The sequence below is a fragment of the Arachis ipaensis genome, chromosome B02 (genome assembly GCF_000816755.2).
Source record: "Arachis ipaensis cultivar K30076 chromosome B02, Araip1.1, whole genome shotgun sequence".
NCBI lineage: Eukaryota > Viridiplantae > Streptophyta > Magnoliopsida > Fabales > Fabaceae > Arachis > Arachis ipaensis.
Window position 1 is genome coordinate 88,890,204 of NC_029786.2, and position 21,656 is coordinate 88,911,859.

At 34.9% G+C, this 21,656-nt stretch overlaps 2 protein-coding genes across 4 annotated transcripts in view; both read left to right on the forward strand.

The window, feature by feature from the left end:
* LOC107625641 lies at positions 738-4,085 on the forward strand. Of its 3 annotated transcripts, XR_001617335.2 has the most exons (6): positions 738-1,357; positions 1,431-1,751; positions 1,833-2,139; positions 2,507-2,629; positions 3,256-3,547; positions 3,592-4,085. XR_001617335.2 is itself a non-coding variant. In XM_016328334.2 (5 exons), exons 1-5 carry the CDS (start codon positions 1,034-1,036, stop codon positions 3,384-3,386), a joined length of 1,206 nt encoding a protein of 401 aa, XP_016183820.1. In that variant the 5' UTR covers positions 738-1,033; the 3' UTR covers positions 3,387-4,083. The 3 variants fall into 3 exon arrangements, 2 of the variants coding, with proteins under 2 accessions (XP_016183820.1, XP_016183821.1); XM_016328334.2 differs by having other exon boundaries at positions 3,256-4,083; XM_016328335.2 differs by having other exon boundaries at positions 3,259-4,083.
* The window catches only part of LOC107627569 (BES1/BZR1 homolog protein 2-like), a 17,614-nt gene continuing 2,234 nt past the window's right edge, over positions 6,277-21,656 (forward strand). Inside the window, exon 1 of the mRNA XM_016330405.2 lies at positions 6,277-6,672. Within this exon, the coding sequence (XP_016185891.1) occupies positions 6,277-6,672 (396 nt within the window). The remainder of the gene's footprint in view (positions 6,673-21,656) is intronic.

The window sequence follows — 21,656 nt, forward strand, 5'->3', positions numbered from 1 at the left end:
AATCAAATTTATTAAATATCAATAAAAATTAGTTATAAATAGTATTATTCTAAATTTTATTGTTTAATTTTATTGAACTTAGTTATAAAAAATTTTAAATATATAATATTATTTTTAAATTTAGACAATTTTTAAATTTATTTAGATTCAAAATGAATATTATTCATTTTTTCATAAAAACAAGATGAAAACCATAAAGGATTAGGAGGAAACTTAAATAGCAAGAGTGACTAAAAAGATGCTACGTCTATTTTAATTTCATTAATTATCACACAAAAATGGTAATATTGATAGTACAACTCAACATGAATTTGTAACCTGTTCACCCAGAGCTATGAATTATGATTAACGTGAGCAGTCAAACTAAAAAACGTGAAAGGAATTCGAATACCATAAATTGTCGAAATAAAACATTGCCTAATTAGATATCTTACTGTTTAAAAATCATGATTAGTGTGAGAGGAATGTGCCGGGAAGTGCCACGGTATTGTCAGTATCACATTCTACGTACAATCCCAACATCGACCAACTAATAGCCAGAAAGGATAAAACCGAAATGGTAAAAGAAACTCAGACCGCATGAAAATTCATGGATGGCGCGTAGCTTACAACACACCCGCGCCGCGCGTCACTAACTTGTACCAGAAAAAGCACCGCCTCTTTCCGCTCTGCTCTACAAAAAGTACACACCACCCCCTCCCCCTCTCTGTCTTTTCGTCCCTTCTCTCTCTATATCTCTCTCGTTCTCTGAGAGACACATAAAATGAAAAATTGAAAAAATAAAAAATAAAAACAGAAGAGACTGTGTTGTTAAAAGGCACATCAAATCCTTCCTTCAATCCATGCTCCGTTTCTCTTCATTTCATTTTATGTCTCTTTTTACACCCATAGCAGCTACTACTCTAGCCGGGTCCCTTTAAATCACTTCACCACCACTATTAAAAAACCAAAATCTCTTCCCTCTCGAAGTTCCAGAGAACTTTACTTCATCTTTTTTCATTCTCTTCTTCCGTTCTCTCTTTCTTTTGTCTTCATGGCTGAGAACCTGGACGACGGTGAGTTTTGGCTCCCACCACAGTTCCTCACAAACGACGATACGCCTTTGAAAAACATCAACGATTTCAGTTACAACCACGTCACTTCCTTGCTCAATCGCCAAAACGACGTCGTTTCGAGGCAGATGTTAAGTTATGCGAGCAGTTACCTCTATTCTCCTGTGGAGTCCAGCGAGACAGAGAGCAGCGACGAGGAAGAACACCACCACCACCAAATCGCCGATTTGACTCGCCGAGTTGCACACACCAAACTTGGACTCGACTTCCACCACCATCACTCCTTACCCTCACAAAAACCCAAGGTATTATAAAATTTAAAAAAATAAATAAAAAATATACGAGTTTGTCTTTTAAATATAATTGTCTTTCTTCTAGAGTGTGGTTGTGAGCGGTTCGCCACAGTCGACTCTGTGCGGTTGCGGGGGAAGAGGAGGTTCATCGTCGAGTCCGAACAGCGGGTGTCACGTGACTTCTCAGAGGGCCACGTGGGATCTCCTGCGTGCTGCTGCAGGGGAAGTCGAGAGGATGCGCCTCGGCCACCCCCACTTGAACGACAACTTAACCATAGAACGATGCCGTTTCGACCATAACAACAACACAAGCGTTGTCGTTCCACCAACAAACCCTGGAATCGTTGCATTCAACAATAACAACCACCATCTCTCGGTCACTCAACAGAAACTCCAAGTAGCACAGGTAAAAATAAAATTTCTCAAGAATTCAAAAAAATTTGCGTTATGTGGTTATGCCGTTAATGGTTAATATTTGTGTTTTTAGTTTGAGATGCTGAGGCAACAACAGTTGGCGAAGCAGCAGCAGGGTTCGGTTCCGGTGTGGTGCGGTGCACAGAACAGGGGAAGGAGTGATGTTGGTTCCGTTGGAGTAAGGAACGTTGGTAGTTTGTGTGATGCAGCTGCATGGCCTTCTATGCAGGCCCAGCCGCACGCGAAGCAACAAAATCAACAGCAATATGGGTCGGGAATGAGAGCAGTTTTTCTTGGGAATCCTAAGAGAGAAAGTGCTGGAACCGGTGTGTTCTTGCCACGACGTGTTGATAGAGCAGCTGAATCAAAGAAGAAGTCAGGTTAAGACAAAATCAAGAAATAACTTGCGCATCCATTTTTATCACTTATTTCCTTTTATTGTTTTCTGGAGTTATTATTTGTTTGTTGCTTCTATTGTCTGTTTTTTGTGCTGGAAACTTTTCTATTTTATTGGGGATTAGGGTTTTATTAAAAAATTATTCTTCCCTCTCTTATTTATATCTTTTGTTTACCGTAATTCTATTTTAAAAATATTTGCGGTGGTTTTTGTTGGGTTTATTGTCTTGGGCGTTATTTTATTTGGCATTAGTGTTGCTTTTTCTGTATTTTTTTTCTTTTTACTGTTTAGTTTTGGTTTTACTACTGTTTTGACGTTTTTGTTATTTTTGGTTTGTTTTTACCTTTCAGGTTGTTCAACTGTTTTGGTTCCGGCACGAGTGGTGCAGGCCCTGAATCTGAAGCTTGAAGACATGGTGCCGGTACACAATCACCACCACTCACGTTCCAATGTGACCTCCAACATGGAAAATGGTAAAAAAATTGAATAGTGGATTTGGCACCTTGCGAAATTTACTTTTTGTCCTCCCCCAAAAATAATATATTTTTTGTATTATTCCAATTTTGTAAATACATGGTTTAATTCTTTTTTGTATTTGTATTATTTTCCCCAACTTCTCAAGTCCCTGCACACTTATTATAGAAAATTTTCAAATTAAGATATTTAGTCTCATTGTATAATATTAGGGAATGTTAAAGGGCCAAATTCTTTTATTGGTTTTGGCCGTCAGTTAGCAGTGTGATGTTCTTGGATTAAATGATGCCAAAAGCAATAAATTCTGATGACGGTCGTTTTTTTCATCTCTAGCATTTTTCATACCAAAAGGCCAGTTTCCTTTTATTTAATTTGATTTTTTATATACACTTTTACATTGATAATACTACTTTCCTATTGTAGAAAATTTAATTTCTATGATCACCATCGAAAATAAAATAAGATAAAGATAGAGGTATAATTTTTTCACAAATTTGGAATGCCAATATCAAGTTTGAAAGAGGCAAAATCACTTCCATTGATGTATATATTAGAGAGTATATATTATATCATTCTCTTGGCTGTGTTTATATTATTGCGCGACTCTGATTTTTGGCATATGCAGCAGCTGGATCAACTATTCCAAGGATTCGGAGTAACTATAACTATGGATTCAGTCACCAGAAGCGTAACAATCTAAGGCCACAGCCACAAGTGAACCATGAGATCCGTTTGCCCCAGGAGTGGACTTACTGATCAAAATATTTTATTTTACCCATATCCCTATTTAGTGGTGGTTGATCTTGTTGGGAAGTGGGTTTATTTTCTTTTCTTTAGGGTCGTAAAAGAAAAAAAAAGGGGGTGGTTGGTTACTGGTTAGGACTTAGGACTAATGCTTTTAGTGAAGGGATAAAAAGGAAGAAGACATGTTTTACTGGCTTAACTTTCTATAGCAGAGAATGAATAGTATAAGTGAAACAGTAGTTTTTTGGTTGGTAGGTAAAGGGATTGGCCCCCTGTTGAAGGCGGTGGGAAAAGAACATACTAGTGCCTTTAGTTTTTTTTTTTTTTTGAGTAGAAAAATAAATTCGGAGGCTCAGAAAAGAAAATTAGCTATAAAAGTGATGCAAAGCAAGGAGCTGCAGAAGCAAATTTGCAGTGATATCATCAACTTCTGTTCTTTTTCATATCTTGGGAAAAAGGCAAAGTCTTGGAAATGGAAGAGTAAAAATTTTGCCCCATGTTTTATTGGGTTCTTTTGGATATAATAAATAAATTAGATGGTAATTTAGGGATTATGCCGAGACCTGAGTTGGGGAAGGATTATGGCCTTTCGGCATGGTTGAATGCAATGTAATCAACAAATCATTTGGGGAATTAACTTGTTATTGGATTATTGATTACAAGCCGTGCATCCAATTACCATACAAGTAATAAAATTTATTATCCGTTATATGGTATGTGCTTATATATTTTTATCTGTACTTCGATTATTTATCTGCCAGCTTTAATTTGATCACTGCTGTTATTTGAGTCGGAAGTTTTAGTTTCTAACGAATTTTATTATCGAGGTTTTTGAATTTTACAAAAACCTATTTTTGTAAAGTTTAAATGTAGTTTAAAAATTTTGTTAGGGACAAAGGTGTTGGAGGCAAATTTTTTAGAGATTTATTTAAGTATATATTTTTTAGATTAAAACATATGTATAAATCAAACACAATAATATTACATGAAAGTTTTAAATGAAATAACGTTATGCGTATGTTTTCGTTAATGATTCTATATAAAATCAAATTCAATATTCATTGAATTTGAATTAGTTATTATAATACTAAATTAATTCGAATTACTTATTATAATATTTAAAATAATTCGAAATAAGTAGTTGAAAGCATTTTTTCTATAGGCATCAATGAATGTCATATTTTGAGTTGTGAAAATTCTCAAGTTATGTCCTATGAGTTTGTCCACTGCTAGGGTTTCACATTGGTTTTCATGGTTACACTTTTTTTGTCTTTTTTTTTCAAAGTCTTTTTCATCTTCTTTTATTTTCTTTTCTTAATTTCTTTTCTACTTAGTTCTCTAATTTTCGTTTCTTCTTCCAGTTTATTCTTCTTTTAATTCATTTCGTTTTCTAATTCACTCATGCCATATATTTTATTTCTCTCTGAAATCATTAAATACTAATTCTGATTTTTTCTACACCATGAGCAACAAATCAAAGACTCAAAACCCTCGTATAATTGATGGTGATAAGGAGGATGATTTGATCGTTTTAGCTTATGAAGATGTTTTCGAAGGAATTTAAGCCTGCACACGGAGCCTGTCCGGAAGGATTTTCTCATATCGGATCTTTTTCGTAGGTATCATGGAAGAAACTCTCTATGCAATATGGAATAAAACAGAAGGATTCAGAGTAGTCGAAAAATCCAGGAACCAGTTTCAATTTTTCTTTGAGAATGACTCTGATGTGACTCGAATTTAGAGGGGTTCGCCTTGGTTATTCAAGAGTTTTGTTATTCATGTTCACAGATGGAAGCAATCAATAAACATGGAGGATAATCACATCTCTTCTTTTTCTGTATGGGCACAATTTTAGGGATTGCCTGAACAATACAAAACGCTTGAGGTTGGTCGAAAATTGGGTGGGAGACTTGGTCAAATTGAAGATGTTGCTCTATTTGAAGTTAAAGGCAAAGATACACGCATAGTGAAGGCTAAAGTGGAAAATTGAAGAGTGAGGGATAAAAGAGTGAGGGATACACTGAGCTTGATCCTAATCAGAAAATGCTGAAAATTGAAGTACGCTATGAACGTATAGATGTGTTCTGTATTTATTGTGCAAAATAGGGACATGAATCTAAGAACTGTCAATTTTTTATTGATAATTCTGGCCAAAACAATATCAAGGAAGATAGAGTTGGTGAATGGCTTAAGGCAGATCAAGTTGGTAGGCGTTTAACTGAAAAGAGAGCTTCCTTCAACCCTAACCAATCTCGGGATGGTATTATTCCAGCTTAACCGAAGAACAAATCTCCACCTGCTTGGCTTTTTGATAGTTTTTCAAAATTGAGTGTGTAAGATGATCAGAAAAAATAGAATAATAAAAAAATTGCTGCCAATTCTGGTTTTAGAGCAGAAAATGAGGGTGAATAAGAAAATACAGGTACGACTGCTGATACTAATTCTTCTAATGCTTTATTGGAGATATCCTATTCCATGAATAATGTCCAACACAATGACAACGTCATATCCAAGCTTAGAAAGGAGAACAAAAAGCCAAACCTAAAATAACTTACCAGAAAGTCTGTGATAGGTTTCAAACGGAGGAGTGAAGGTAATAGTACTGAAGATATTTCAAAGAAAATTTGTCTTAATGATATTGTATCTAATACTATGACGGTGGAGGGTGTCAGCCTTCAAGTGGCACCCAAAAAAATATGAAACTGTTCTCGTGGAATTGTCGGGGTTTGGGAAGACCCCTGACAATCCACAATCTTAAAGGGATTTGCAAATCCTACTCCCCCGAGGTTGGTTTTATCTGTGAAACAAAAATCAATCTCGACAAGTTGAAGAAAAACTAAGATCTTGTGGTTTGAAGGAATGGTTTATTGTGGATCGGGATGGATTATCAGGGGGTTTGGCAATGGCATGGAGGGATGGTTACACTGTTCAGATTTTACAGCATGGTAGATTCTTCATTGCGGCATCGGTTCTGACAACTGGTTCTAATGATCCCTATGGTGTTCTAGGTGTTTATCTCAGTTCAAATCATCTACATAGAATGGCTCAGTTTGCTGAATTAACTTTAGTCACCCAACAGTTCGATGTTAAGGTTGTGTTAATGGGTGATTTTAATGTCATTTCTAATCAATTGGAGAAAGCAGGTGGGGGTGCTAAATCTTCTTTTTCTATTGAAATCTTTAACAGTTTTATTGATGATAATTCCCTGATTGATATTGGTATGGTCGGAAGACCATTCACTTGGTCGAATAGACGGAGTGGTGATGAGTTGATACAGGAAAGACTGGACCGATTCCTGGTAGGAGTTGATTAGCAGCAACTCTATCCCAATGCAACGGTTCTTAGACTGTCAGAATCAGGGTCGGATCACTCCCCTCTTCTCTTAGACTCTAATCCGAGAATTGAGAGATCTAAACGGCGATTCAAATTTCAAAAAAGATGGTGTTCCAATGATGAAATAAGGCAGATTGTTAGAGGTTTAGCACGAACAGATTGATGGTTCAGCCATGTATATCCTAGCTCAAAAAATAAAGCGTTGTCGGCATAAGATTGTCAGATGGCAGCAAGAACACAGATCTAATTCAAAGGTGGAGATTGATTTAATACAGTCTGAATTAGAAGAACTTCGTTTAATAGGAATTCATGGAGGCAACATCATTTCAGAAATGGAGGACAAACTTGAAAAAGCATTGCAAAATGAGGAATCTTATTGGAAAGATAAGTCTAGAGTCAAATGGCTCAAATCCAGTGATCAGAATACAGCTTTCTTCCATCAGAAATTTAGAAATCGAACCCAAAGGAATAAAATTTGGCAATTAACTGGCAGTGATGGTGAAGTGGCTACTTCAAATGCTGGTATTGCTTATGTGGCTGAATCTTATTTCAAGAACATCTTTTTCTCTACTTGTCATGAGAACCCTGAACCTTTGTTTGCTGATTTTGAACCTAAGGTCTCACATGAACCGTAGGCTTCAAAGACCAGTGACTATGGAGGAAGTGAAACGTGCAACATTTAGCATTCATCCTCAAAGTGCTCCAGGAGATGATGGTATGACAGCAAAATTTTTTCAAAACTTTTGGAACATACTCAGTGGTGAATGGTGATGTGTTTCGAGTAATTAAGAGCTTCTTTTCAAGGGGCAGAATTTTGAAGGATTTTAACCACACTCAGATCTATCTTATTCCTAAGATTTCTAATGCTAAAAATATGACTCAGGTAAGACCAATAAGCCTATCTTCAGTCTTTTACAAGATTATCTCTAAAGTATTTGTACATAGACTTCAGGATATGATGAATAGACTAATTAGCCTTACACAGAGTGCTTTTATTAAAGGCAGATTAATCTCTGTTAATATCCTAATTGCTCACGAGTGTATGCATTACTTGAAGAACAAAAAAGGGGACTCAAATGAAATGGCGCTAAAATTAGATATGAGTAAGGCATATGACAGGGTGGAATGACACTTTCTTTGGTTTATATTGGAGAAGTTTGGTTTTGACTCCCGGTGGATCATGTGGATTCGAGAATTAGTGACAACTGTTTCTTATTCTGTTATTGTGGAAGGATAACCCTATGGTTTCTTCAAACCAAATAGAGTTATTCGACAAGGAGATCCTCTATCTTCCTATCTTTCTCTTTTCTGTGCAGAAGGTCTCTCCTTGCTACACAAGGCAGAACAAAACAGACTAATTCAGGGTCTTCAGATGCATAGACGATGTCCCAAGGTCAACCACCTCCTCTTTGCTGATGCTTCCATCTTATTCTGTAAGGCTAATCCTAAAGCATGTTCAAACATCCTGTATTTATTGAATTCTTATGAAAGCATCAGTGGCCAGAGGGTAAATCTTAATAAATCTGCTGTATTCTTTAGCCACAACACTTCCTCCACTACTCGTACACTATTGGCTAACTCTATGAATATTAATCATATTGGGTCTCAGGATAAATACCTTGGTTTGCCTTCTACAGTCTCTAAATCGAAAAAGGCTTCTTTTAGTATGATCAAAGAGAAGGTTTGGAAAAGAATCCAAGGGTCGAAGCGCAATATTCTATCATCATGTGGTAGACACGTATTGCTTAAGGCAGTGGGAGAAGCTATTCCTATTTATACATTGTCTTGCTTGGAGTTGCCTGATGGTTTAATTTCGGAAATTCACTTTCTACTTTCTCAGTTCTGGTGGGGACAAAAAGGTTCTGAAAGGCAGATGGCTTGGATTAGCTGGGACACTATGACTCGCCACGAAGAGAAGGAGGCCTTGGATTTAAAGATCTCAGAATCCAAAATCTGGTGCTTTTAGGCAAACAGTTTTGGCGACTCGTAACACAGCCTACTTCCTTATTATCCAAAATTCTAAGAGGTAAATACTTTAGCAATGGTAATGCTATAATGGCAGAAATTAGAGTCTTACCTTCTTGGGGATGGAGGAGTGATGAGCGGATAATTTATACGCTTTTTGGCATTATTTTTACATAGTTTTCAGTATAATTTAGTTAGTTTTTAGTATATCTTTATTAGTTTTTAAATAAAATTTACATTTCTGGACTTTACTATGAGTTTGTGTGTTTTTAAAGTGATTTCAGGTATTTTTTGGCTGAAATTGAGGGACTTGAGCAAAAATCAGATTCAGAGGCTGAAGAAGGACTGCAGATGCTGCTGGATTCTGACCTCCCTGCACTCAAAGTGGATTTTCTGGAGCTACAAAACTCCAAATGACGAGCTCTCAATTGTGTTGGAAAGTAGACATCAAGGGCTTTCCAGAAATATATAATAGTCCATACTTTGCCCAAGTTTAGACGATGCAAACTGGCGTTCAACGCCAGTTCCATGCTGCATTCTGGAGTTAAACGCCAGAAACAGGTTACAAACTGGCGTTCAACTCCAAGAGAAGCCTCTACACATGTAAAGCTCAATTCTCAGCCCAAGCACACACCAAGTGAGCCCCAGAAGTAGATTTCTGCATCATTTACTCATTTCTGTAAACCCTAGTAACTAGTTTAGCATAAATAGGACTTTTTACTATTGTATTTACATCTTCAGTTTCATCTTTAGATCACGTTTGGGGGCTGGCCATTCGGCCATGCCTGAACCTTCATCACTTATGTATTTTCAACGGTAGAGTTTCTAAACCTTGTCTGTGGTATTCCGAGTAGGATCTGGGAAGGGATGGATGCGACGAGCTTCAAACTCGCGAGTGCTGGGCGTAATGACAGACGCAAAAGGATCAATGGATCATATTCCAGTATGATCGAGAACCGACAGATGATTAGCCATGCAGTGACAGCGCATTGGACCATTTTCACTGAGAGGACAGGATGTAGCCATTGACAACGGTGATGCCTAACATACAGCATGCCATAGAAAGGAGTATGAATGATTGGATGAAAGTTGTGATAAAGAACTAAGATTATGAACGTGCGTATTGAGTTTTTAGCGCCGTTACCAAGGAATGGAACCGTCACGATTTTCGCGCACCAAGTTTTTGGCGCCGTTGCCGGGGATTGTTTGAGTTTGGACAACTGATGGTTCATCTTGTTGCTCAGATTAGGTAATTTTATTTTAATTTTAAGCTTTTTGCTTTTGTTAATTTTATTTTCGAAAAATAAAATAAAAAAATTTCTTCTTTTTCGTTTTTCCAAAATAATTTTCGAAAAAAACCAAAAAAATTAACAAAATCATAAAATCAAAAATAATTTGATGTTTCTTGTTTGAGTCTAGTGTCTAATTGTAAGTTTGGTGTCAATTTCATGCTTTTAACTTTTCTTAAATTTTCGAAGAACACATGCATTGAGTTTCTTTCTTGTTCTTCATGATCTTCAAGTTGTTCTTGATAAGTCTTCTTGTTTGATCTTTAAAATTTCTTGTTTTGTGTCTTTTCTTGTTTTTCATATGCATTCTTGAATTCTTAGTGTCTAAATATTAAAAATTTCTAAGTTTGGTATCTTGCATGTTTTCTTTTATTAAAATTTTTTTTCAAAAATACATACTTGATGTTCATCATGATCTTCAAGTGTTCTTGGTGTTCATCTTTGCATTCAAAGTGTTCTTGCATGTTTCCTTTGTTTTGATCCAAAATTTTTATGCATTGAGTCTTTTTGGTGTTTTTCTCTCTCATCATTAAAAATTCAAAAATAAAAAAAATATCTTTCCTTTTTTCACTCATAAATTTTCGAAAATTTGAGTTGACTTTTTCAAAACTTTTTAAAATTTAGTTGTTTCTTATGAGTCAAATCAAATTTTCAATTTAAAAATTCTATCTTTTTCAAATCTTTTTCAAAAATAAAATCTTTTTCATTTTTTTTCTTTCATAATTTCGAAAATTTCAAATTGATTTTCAAAATCTTTTTCTTACTTTTTATTTCATATTTTCGAAATTAATACTAACAATTAATGTGATTGATTCAAAATTTTTAAGTTTAAATCTTTAAACTCTAGACTCATATCTTTTTAGTTTCTTGTTAGTCAAAATCAAATCTTTTTAAATTTCTTTTTCAAATCTTTTTTTTTAATTTAAGTTTCAATCACATCTTTTTCAAAATCAATTTCAAAACCTTTTCTATTTTCTTATCTCTACAAAATTTGATTTTCAAATCTTTTTCAATTAATCACTTGACTTTTTGATTGAGTCTTATCTTTTTCAAAACTACCTAACTAATTCTCTCTCTAATTTTCGAAAATCCCTCCCCTCTTTTTCAAAATTCCTTTTTAATTAAATAATTGTTTTAAAAATTTAATTTAATTTAATTTCAATTTTTGAATTTTAACTTTAATTTTTAAATATTTTTATTTTATTTTGTTTAATTTTTGAATTATTCTCTCATCTCTCATCTCCTTCTATTTATTTATTCATCTACTAACCCTTCTTTCACCCAAGAATTCGAACTCATTCCTCTCCCTTGTGTTTGGATTCTTATCTTTTCCTTCCTCCATTATTCTCTTATTATACTTACATAAGGAATCTCTATACTGTGACATAGAGGATTCCGAATTTTCTTTTCTATTTTCTTCTTTTTCATATGAGCAGGAACAAGGATAAGAACATTCTTGTTGAAGCTGATCCTGAACCTGAAAGAACTCTGAAGAGGAAGCTAAGGGAAGCTAAAGCACAACTCTCTGGGAAAAATCAGAAATTTTTGAAAAAGAAGGAGACATGGCCGAAAATAATAACAATACAAGGAAGATGCTTGGTGACTTTACTGCACCAAATTCCAACTTACATGGAAGAAGCATCTCAATCCCTGCCATTGGAGCAAACAATTTTGAGCTGAAACCTCAATTAGTTTCTCTGATGCAACAGAACTGCAAGTTTTATGGACTTCCATCCGAAGATCCCTTTCAGTTCTTAACTGAATTCTTGCAGATCTGTGATACTGTTAAGACCAATGGGGTTGTCTACAGGGTCTACAGGCTTATGCTTTTCCCATTTGCTGTAAGAGACAGAGCTAGAATATGGTTGGACTCTCAACCTAAAGATAGCCTGAACTCTTGGGATAAGCTGGTCATGGCTTTCTTAGCCAAGTTCTTTCCTCCTCAAAAGCTTAGTAAGCTTGGAAGAGATACAAGGAACTGACCAAAAAGTGTCCTTCTGACATGCTTTCAGAATGGACCATCCTGGATATATTCTATGATGGTCTGTCTGAATTATCAAAGATGTCATTGGACCATTCTGCAGGTGGATCCATTCACCTAAAGAAAACGCATGCAGAAGCTCAAGAACTCATTAACATGGTTGCAAATAACCAGTTCATGTACACTTTTGAAAGGAATCCTGTGAGTAATGGGACGCCTCAAAGGAAGGGAGTTCTTGAAATTGATACTCTGAATGCCATATTGGCTCAGAATAAAATATTGACTCAGCAAGTCAATATGATCTCTCAGAGTCTGAATGGATTGAAGGAATCATCCAATAGTACTAAAGAGGCCTCTTCTGAAGAAGAAGCTTATGCTCCTGAGAACCCTGCAATAGTAGAGGTGAATTACATGGGTGAACCCTATGAAAACACCTATAATCCTTCATGGAGAAATCATCCAAATTTCTCATGGAAGGATCAACAAAAGCCTCAACAAGGCTTTAATAATGGTGGAAGAAACAGGTTTAGCAATAGCAAGCCTTTTCCATCATCCACTCAGCAACAGATATAGAATTCTGAGCAGAATCCTTCTAGCTTAGCAAATATAGTCTCTGATCTATCTAAGGCCACTGTGAGTTTTATGAATAAAACAAGGTCCTCCATTAGAAATTTGGAGGCACAAGTGGGCCAGCTGAGTAAAAGAGTCACTGAAACTCCTCCTAGTACTCTCCCAAGCAATACAGAAGAAAATCCAAAGAGAGAGTGCAAGGCCATAGCCTTACATGATATGGCCGAACCCAAAGAGGAGGAGGAGAACGTGAATCCTAGTGAGGAAGACCTCCTGGGACGTTCAGTGACCAATAAGGAGTATCCCTTTGAGGAACCAAAGGAATCTGAGGCTCATCTAGAGACCATAGAGATTCCATTGAACCTCCTTCTGCCCTTCATGAGCTCTAATGAGTACTCTTCATCTGAAGAGGATGAAGACATTATTGAAGAGCAAGTTGCTAAGTACCTTGGTACAATCATGAAGCTGAATGCTAAATTATTTAGTAATGAGACTTGGGAAGATGAATTTCCCTTGCTCACCAATGAACTAAATGCATTGGACAGGCAGAAATTACCTTAAAAGAAACAGGATCTTGGCAAATTCTTAATATCCTGTACCATAGGCACCATGACCTTTGAGAAGGCTCTGTGTGACCTGGGGTCAGGAATAAAATTAATGCTACTCTCTGTAATGGAGAAACTTGGGATCTTTGAGGTGCAAGCTGCTAGAATCTCATTAGAGATGGCAGACAACTCAAGAAAACAGGCTTATGGACAAGTAGAGGACATGTTAGTAAAGGTTGAAGGCCTTTACATCCCTGCTGATTTCATAATCCTAGACACTGGGAAGGAAGAGGATGAATCCACCATCCTTGGAAGACCCTTCCTAGCCACAGCAAGAGCTGTGATTGATGTGGACAGAGGAGAGTTGGTCCTTCAACTGAATGAGGACAACCTTGTGTTTAAAACTCAAGGATCTCCTTCTGTAACCATGGAGAGGAAGCATGAAAAGCTTCTCTCACTGCAGAGTCAACCAAAGCCCCCACAGTCAAACTCTAAGTTTGATGTTGGGAGGCCACAACCAAACACTAAGTTTGGTGTTGAACCCCCACATTCAAACTCTAAGTTTGGTGTTGGGAGGTTCCACCCTTGCTCTGATTATCTGTGAGGCTCCATGAGAGCTCACTGTCAAGCTATTGACATTAAAGAAGCACTTATTGGGAGGCAACCCAATGTTATTTAATTATATCTATTTTATTTTCCTTGTGTTATTTCGTGTTTTATTAGGTTGATGATCATGTGGAGTCACAAAAACTACTGAAAAATCAAAAACAGAATGAAAAACAGCATTGAAAACAGCACACCCTGGAGGAGAGCAGTCTGGCGTTTAAACGCCAGAAACAAGCATCTGTCTGGCGTTTAACGCTAGAAACAAGCATCTGCCTGGCGTTAAACGCCAGAAACAAGCAGCAGTCTGGCGTTAAACGCCAGGATTGCACAGCACACCAATCACCTCAATCATTCTTTCCCATCACCTCTTCACCACTCACATCCATCCTCTCTTCCCCATAAACCCCACCTACCTTCAAAATTCAAACTAATTTCCCTCCCAAACCCAACCCTAATGGCCGAACCCTACACCCCCTCACTCCTATATAAACCCCTCATTCCTTCTTCATTTTCACACAACACAAACCTCCCTTCTTCCCCTTGGCCAAATACACCCCTTTCCCCATCTCCTCCATTTTCTTCTTCTTCTACTACTTTCTTTTTTCTTTTGCTCGGGGACGAGCAAATATTTTAAGTTTGGTGTGGTAAAAGCATAGCTTTTTGTTTTTTCATAACCATTTATGGTACCTAAGGCCAGAGAAACCTCTAGAAAGAGGAAAGGGAAGGCAATTGCTTCCACCTCTGAGTCATGGAAGATGGAGAGATTCATCTCAAAGGTTCATCAAGACCACTTCTATGAAGTTGTGGCCAAGAAGAAAGTGATCCCTGAGGTTCCTTTCAAGCTCAAAAAGAATGAGTATCCGGAGATCTGACTTGAGATCCAAAGAAGAGGTTGGGAAGTTCTCACCAACCCCATTCAACAAGTCGGGATCCTAATGGTTCAAGAGTTCTATGCAAACGCATGGATCACTAGGAACCATGATCAAAGTGTGAACCCGAATCCAAAGCATTGGCTTACCATGGTTCGGGAAAAATACTTAGATTTCAGTTCGAAAAATGTATGGCTGGCGTTCAACTTGCCAATGATGGAAGAGAACGCACGCCCCTACACAAGAAGGGTCAACTTTGATCAAAGGTTGGACCAAGTCCTCATAGACATATGTGAGGAAGGAGCTCAATGAAAAATTGACTCAAGAGGCAAGCCGGTTCAACTAAGAAGGCAGTAACTCAAACCAGTGGCTAGGGGATGGTTAGATTTCATTCAACGCTCAATCATTCCTACTAGTAATCGGTCTGAAGTTACTATAGACCGGGCCATCATGATCCATAGTATCATGATTGGAGAGGAGGTGGAAGTTCATGAGATTATACCTCAAGAACTTTACAAGGTGGCTGACAAGTCCTCCACTTGGGCAAGGTTAGCCTTTCCTCACCTCATATGCCACCTCTACAATTCGGCTGGAATTGACATAGAGGGAGACATCCTCATTGAAGAGGACAAGCCCATCACTAAGAAAAGGATGGAACAAATAAGAGATCATGGACCTCAACAAGAGCATGAGGAAATTCCCCACCATGAAATCCCTGAGATGCCTCAGGGGATGCACTTTCCTCCACAAAACTATTGGGAGCAAATCAACACTTTCCTAGGAGAATTAAGCTCCAACATGGGATAACTAAGGGTGGAGCACCAAGAGCACTCCATCATCCTCCATGAGATTAGAGAAGATCAAAGAGTTATGAGGGAGGAGCAACAAAGGCAAGGAAGAGACATAGAGGAGCTCAAAAGCATCATTGGTTCTTCAAGAAGAGGAAGACACCACCCTCACTAAGGTGGACTCATTCCTTAATCTCCTTGTCTATTTATTTTCTGTTTTTGGTTTCCATGCTTTATGTTTTATTTATGTTTGTGTCTTTACTATATGATCACTAGTGTCTAAGTGTCTATGCCTTAAAGTTATGAATATGAATCCATCACCTCTCTTAAATGAAAAAAATGTTCTAAAAACAAAAGAACAAGAAGTACATGGTTTCGAATTCATCCTTGAAACTAGTTTAATTATTTTGATGTGGTGACAATACTTTTTGTTTTTTGAATGAATGCTTGAACAATGCATATGTCTTTTGAAGTTGATGTTTATGAATGTTAAATATGTTGGCTCTTGAAGAATAAGGAAAAAGGAGAAATGTTATTTGATAATCTGAAAAATCATAAAAATGATTCTTGAAGCAAGAAAAAGCAGTGAATACAAAAGCTTGCAGAAAAAAAGAGAAAAAAAAGCGAAAAAAAAAGAAAGAAAAAGAAAAAGCAAGCAGAAAAAGCCAAAAGCTCTTTAAACCAAAAGGCAAGGGTAAATAAAAAGGATCCAAGGCTTTGAGCATCAGTGGATAGGAGCTTGGGGACAAGCAACAATTTAAGTTTGGTGTTGTGATGAGCGGATAATTTATACGCTTTTTGGCATTGTTTTTACATAGTTTTCAGTATAATTTAGTTAGTTTTTAGTATATTTTTATAAGTTTTTAAATAAAATTCAAATTTCTAGACTTTACTATGAGTTTGTGTGTTTTTCTGTGATTTCAGGTATTTTCTGGCTGAAATTGAGGGACTTGAGCAAAAATCAGATTCAGAGGCTGAAGAAGGACTGCAGATGCTGTTGGATTCTGACTTCCCTGCACTCAAAGTGGATTTTCTGGAGCTACAGAACTCCAAATGGCGCGCTCTCAATTGCGTTGGAAAGTAGACATCCAGGGCTTTCCAGCAATATATAATAGTCCATACTTTGTTCGAGTTTAGACGACACAAACTGGCGTTCAACTCCAAGAGAAGCCTCTACACGTGTAAAGCTCAATGCTCAGCCCAAGCACACACCAAGTGGGCCCCATAAGTGGATTTCTGCATCATTTACTCATTTCTGTAAACCCTCGTAAGTAGTTTAGCATAAATAGGACTTTTTACTATTGTATTTACATCTTCAGTTTCATCTTTAGATCACGTTTGGGGGCTGGCCATTCGGCCATGCCTGAACCTTCATCACTTATGTATTTTCAACGGTAGAGTTTCTACACACCATAGATTAAGGTGTGGAGCTCTGCTGTTCCTCATGAATTAATACAAAGTACTATTGTTTTTCTATTCAATTCAAGCTTATTCCGATTCTAAGATATTCATTCGCACTTCAACATGAATGTGATGATCGTGACAGTCATCATCATTCCAACCTATGAACGCGTGCCTGACAACCACTTCTGTTCTACCTTAGATTGAATGAGTATCTCTGGGATTCCTTAATCAGAGTCTTCGTGGTATAAGTTAGAATCCATGGATGGCCATTCTTGAGATCCGGAAAGTCTAAACCTTGTCTGTGGTATTCCGAGTAGGATCTGGGAAGGGATGGCTGCGACGAGCTTCAAACTCGCAAGTGCTGGGCGTAGTGACAGACGCAAAAGGATCAATGGATCCTATTCCAGTATGATCGAGAACCGACAGATGATTAGCCATGCAGTGACAGCGCATTGGACCATTTTCACTGAGAGGACAGAATATAGCCATTGACAACGGTGATGCCTAACATACAGCTTGCCATAGAAAGGAGTATGAATGATTGGATGAAGACAATAGGAAAGCAGAGGTTCAGGAGGAACGAACGCATCTCTATACACTTATCTGAAATTCTCACCAATGAATTACATAAGTATCACTATCTTTATTTTATATTTTATTTATCTTTTAATTACTAAATCTCCATAATCAATTGAATCCGCCTGACTGAGATTTACAAGGTGACCATAGCTTGCTTCAAGCCGACAATCTCCGTGGGATCGACCCTTACTCACGTAAGGTTTATTACTTGGACGACCTAGTGCACTTGCTGGTTAGTTGTGCGAAGTTGTGATAAAGAACTAAGATTATGAACGTGCGTATTGAGTTTTTAGCGCCGTTACCAAGGAATGGAACCGTCACGATTTCCGCGACCAAGGAGCATACTGGAAGGTCGAAAGATTGTTGAAAAAGGTCTTAATTGGGCTGTGGGTACTGGAGAGAATATTCGAACCTTTGAGGATCCTTGACTGCCTCCTCCGTATCCTTTAATGATTTCTGACATGCCAAATAGACAGGCTATTTCTGAGTTAGTTCCAAGAGTTAAGATCTAATTACTGAAGATAGGAATTGGAATTAGAATCTCATTCAAGAATTTTTTCCCCAAGACGTTGCAAACAGGATTTTGTCAATTAAAATTCAGCAGAGTAAAGACGAATTGCAATGGGATTTGAACAAATCCAAGCAATATGATACAGCTTCAGGTTACAGAATTAGCTATTTATTTTACCATCCGCCTCTAGAGCTTTGCCCTAATTATATGTAGCAGAAAAAGTCGTGGATTGATCTATGAAAGTTGAACTTGCCTCATAAAATTAAGCTATTTATCTGGAAAGCTCTCCATGGCCGGCTTTCGGTGCTTGCTCAGATTCATCACCGCATCCCATCTATATCACCAATATGCCCCTGCTGTCATGAAGCAACAGAAACAGTCATTCATTGTTTGATCGATTGCTCTAGAATTAAAGATGTATGGTCTCAGAGTTATCTTCGTGACTGTCTTCCCCTCAGAGTCCTAACGACTTTTGGACATGGTGGACTACATCAACAGAGATGCTTAACCCGTTGAAGAATGCTGACCGTAATCCTCAATTGATTGCCATCATTTGCTGAAACTGCTGGAAAGCTCGCAACCAGATGATTTTTGAAGGTTCTACTTCAATGCCGTCTGCCATTCTAGCAAGCTCTGTCAAGTTGCTCCGTAAAATCCAAAGAACTCCCAGTTTAGGTCGTCTTCTCCATGAGACAAACTCTTATTTTCATTCAATTTGATTTATCATTTTTTTCTTTAAGATTTTTTTTTTCGTTTTTCGATCACGTACCGTTGGATGAATACCTTTAATGTAGTATTTTTAGAAAATCTCCACCTTTTATTATGTTGTCCTGCTTTTGGACATCTTTGTATTTCATTTTTTAATAATTAATAAAATATAAACTACTGTCTTTGAAAAAAAAAAAAGAAAAGCATTTTTGCTATGTAAAAATAATTTAAAATAAGTAGTTAATCAGATAGTTTTGATTTATGTTTTATGCGTTTAGAATAGTAAATAAAATGAATTGGATTAGATTTTTTAAAAGAGCACCATCTATATAAATTAACGTTTATCAATTTGATTTATTCTTAAATTTTGTTTTCTTAAATATTTTTAATACTTTTGAGTTTTTATTGTTATAAATTTTTTGTATTTCTTATTTTAGAAATTTTTAGTATTTTTGTTCTTTTAATACTTGTATTTTTAATATAATTATTATTTGTACATAAAAAATTAGATACTAAATCAATAGTTATATTTTTAATTTAATTTTTTTATTTTGAGAATAATATATTTATAAATTTTAAATTTATTCAATATTATCATATTTCACTCTTATCTTACTTGACATATGATCTATGCTTTAATCATCAAAATTATAAAAGAAAATAATATAAAATAGTGATAATGTGTAAAAATAGTGTCATTCATGTAAGTACTTAAACTAGAAAATAATGTCTACACCAAAATCAACCACCAAAGTTAATCATTGTAAAGTGTTTCTCCTTTGTGGAGTGGTGTACCAACTCTCAACATCTTTGCTGCTCTTTCTAATTTACTAGTATATTTTCCTCTCTTTAGTTTATTGGTTATTATTGTAGCCATTTATGACTTGAATGAGGAGAATTTTGCTATTATTTTTTTGGTCCCACATTGAACTTTGTATTACTTTCTTAAAGTAATGCAATTACCTCTATTTTGAAAAAAAAAATCCACACATATATTTATACACAAATATATTAGTAGCTGGTTTTAGTGACTAAATCTAATATACGAACAGCATTTTTGAATAAAAAAAATTAAACTGAAAGTATAATTATTGATTTAGTATCTAACTTTTTATGTATTTATAATATTTTTACTAAAAATAAATACTAACTGAACTAAAAATTTTTAAGATAAGTAATACAATAAATACCAAAAATTTTATAATAATAATAAAAACTTAAAAATATTAAATAAAAATAAAATCTAAAAATAAATCAAATTGATAAGTATTCATTTATATAAATTGTGTCATTCAAGTATATCGAATTCAATTTATTCTATTTATTATTTCAAACGCATAAAAACGTAAATCAAAATTACCTAATTCTATTTATATGAAGAGAATATTTTCAGTTTCAACTACTTGTTTCGAATTATTTGAGTACCACGTAAATTAAATCATATTAAGTCAATTTAATATTATAATAACTAATTTAAATTTAATAAATTTGATTTATATAAAATTATAAATGAAAATATATATGTAAAGATATGTAGTTTAAAATTTTTATATAATATTATTATGTCTTTTATCCTATTCTTTAGTTGAGAATTATTTTATGTTTATTTTGGAAGGCATATGTCATTACGCCTACTACTACCAAGGCAGCCAGAAATATTTAAGGCAAATCATCCATATAAATCAAGTTGGAAAAAAATTTACTTCATTCAACCAAACCAATAATTATTATAGGATTTAACTAAGAGGGCATTTTTATGTAATTCAAATTAGTCTAATTCTAATTACATTTTTAATGTAATTCGAACTATATCTACACATATACACACCCACTAATTCAAATCAACCTGATTTAAATTACAACCACAATAATTCAAATTAGGGTGATTCGAATTACACACTCATGATTTAATTCTACCCATTCTTTTATTAAAAAATTAATAATAGATTAAAAAAATTAATAATTTAAAATTAAAAAATATATTTTTTATTTCATGTATTAAAAAAAAAGCTAACAAAATATTTAATTACGAGACTTCTTTAAAATATTAATGAGCTATCAATTCGAATTTCATACAATACTCTTTTGCCCATTTTTAATAGCTCATGAATATATTTTTATTAAATTTTTTCTAATGACTTAAGACATTAAAGAAATACTCTACATAGTCAATAATAATTTAAAAATAAAAAAATATAGTTATAACCAGTATTTACCTAAATTACTAGAATATTACAAACTTTTATAATACTCCTAATATTTTTTAAGCCATTTTTTCTTTAAATTATTTTGCATAGAAAATGGCTTAAATTGGCATAAAATGTTCTTTATTCTATGCAAAACAATTTTTAAAAAATGGCTTAAAAAATATTTGGAGTACTATAAAAGTTTGTAATATTCTAGTAATTTAAGTAAATATTGGTTATAACTATTTTTTTTTAATTTTTAAATTATTATTGACTATGTAGAGTATTTTTTTAATGTCTTAAGTCATTAGAACATTACAAATTTTTATAGTACTCCTAATATCTTTTAAGCCATTTTTTTAAATTATTTTATATAGAATAAAATATTTATTTGTGGTATAATTTAAATAAATTTATTAAAAAAATTTATTAAAAAATATTCATGAGCTATTAAAAATGGACAAAAGAGTATTGTATGAAATTCGAATTGATAGCTCATTAATATTTTAAAAAAGTCTCGTAATTAAATATTTTGTTAGTTTTTTTTAATGCATGAAATAAAAAATATATTTTTTTAATTTTTAAATTATTAATTTTTTAATCAATTATTAATTTTTTAATAAAAGAATGGATAGAATTAAATCATGAGTAATTCGAATCTGGCCAATTCGAATTACTATGTGCAGCGTGTGTGAGTGTAATTCGAATCAGGTTGATTCGAATTAGTGAGTGTGTGCGTGTGTAGGTAATTCGAATAAGTATGATTTGAATTATATGGAGATAAAGTTCAAATTAACCTAATTCGAATTATTTAGATATGTGTCTCTAGTTGATTCATGAACCTGGCTGATTTGTGTAATTTTGAGCTCCTATTAACTTATTTCAGTGATTTGTCCAATATTTAATCACCGAGTTAAAAATAGAAGAGTAATAATGTCACTCTGAATT

What these genes read in the sequence shown, in the direction of transcription:
- LOC107625641 (XM_016328334.2), top strand. Translation starts at nt 1,034, where the DNA reads ATGGCTGAGAACCTGGACGACGGTGAGTTTTGGCTCCCACCACAGTTC. An exon ending in TACCCTCACAAAAACCCAAG is followed by an intron (nt 1,358 to 1,430) that starts GTATTATAAAAT and finishes TCTTTCTTCTAG; the next exon opens with AGTGTGGTTGTGAGCGGTTC. An exon ending in AGAAACTCCAAGTAGCACAG is followed by an intron (nt 1,752 to 1,832) that starts GTAAAAATAAAA and finishes TTGTGTTTTTAG; the next exon opens with TTTGAGATGCTGAGGCAACA.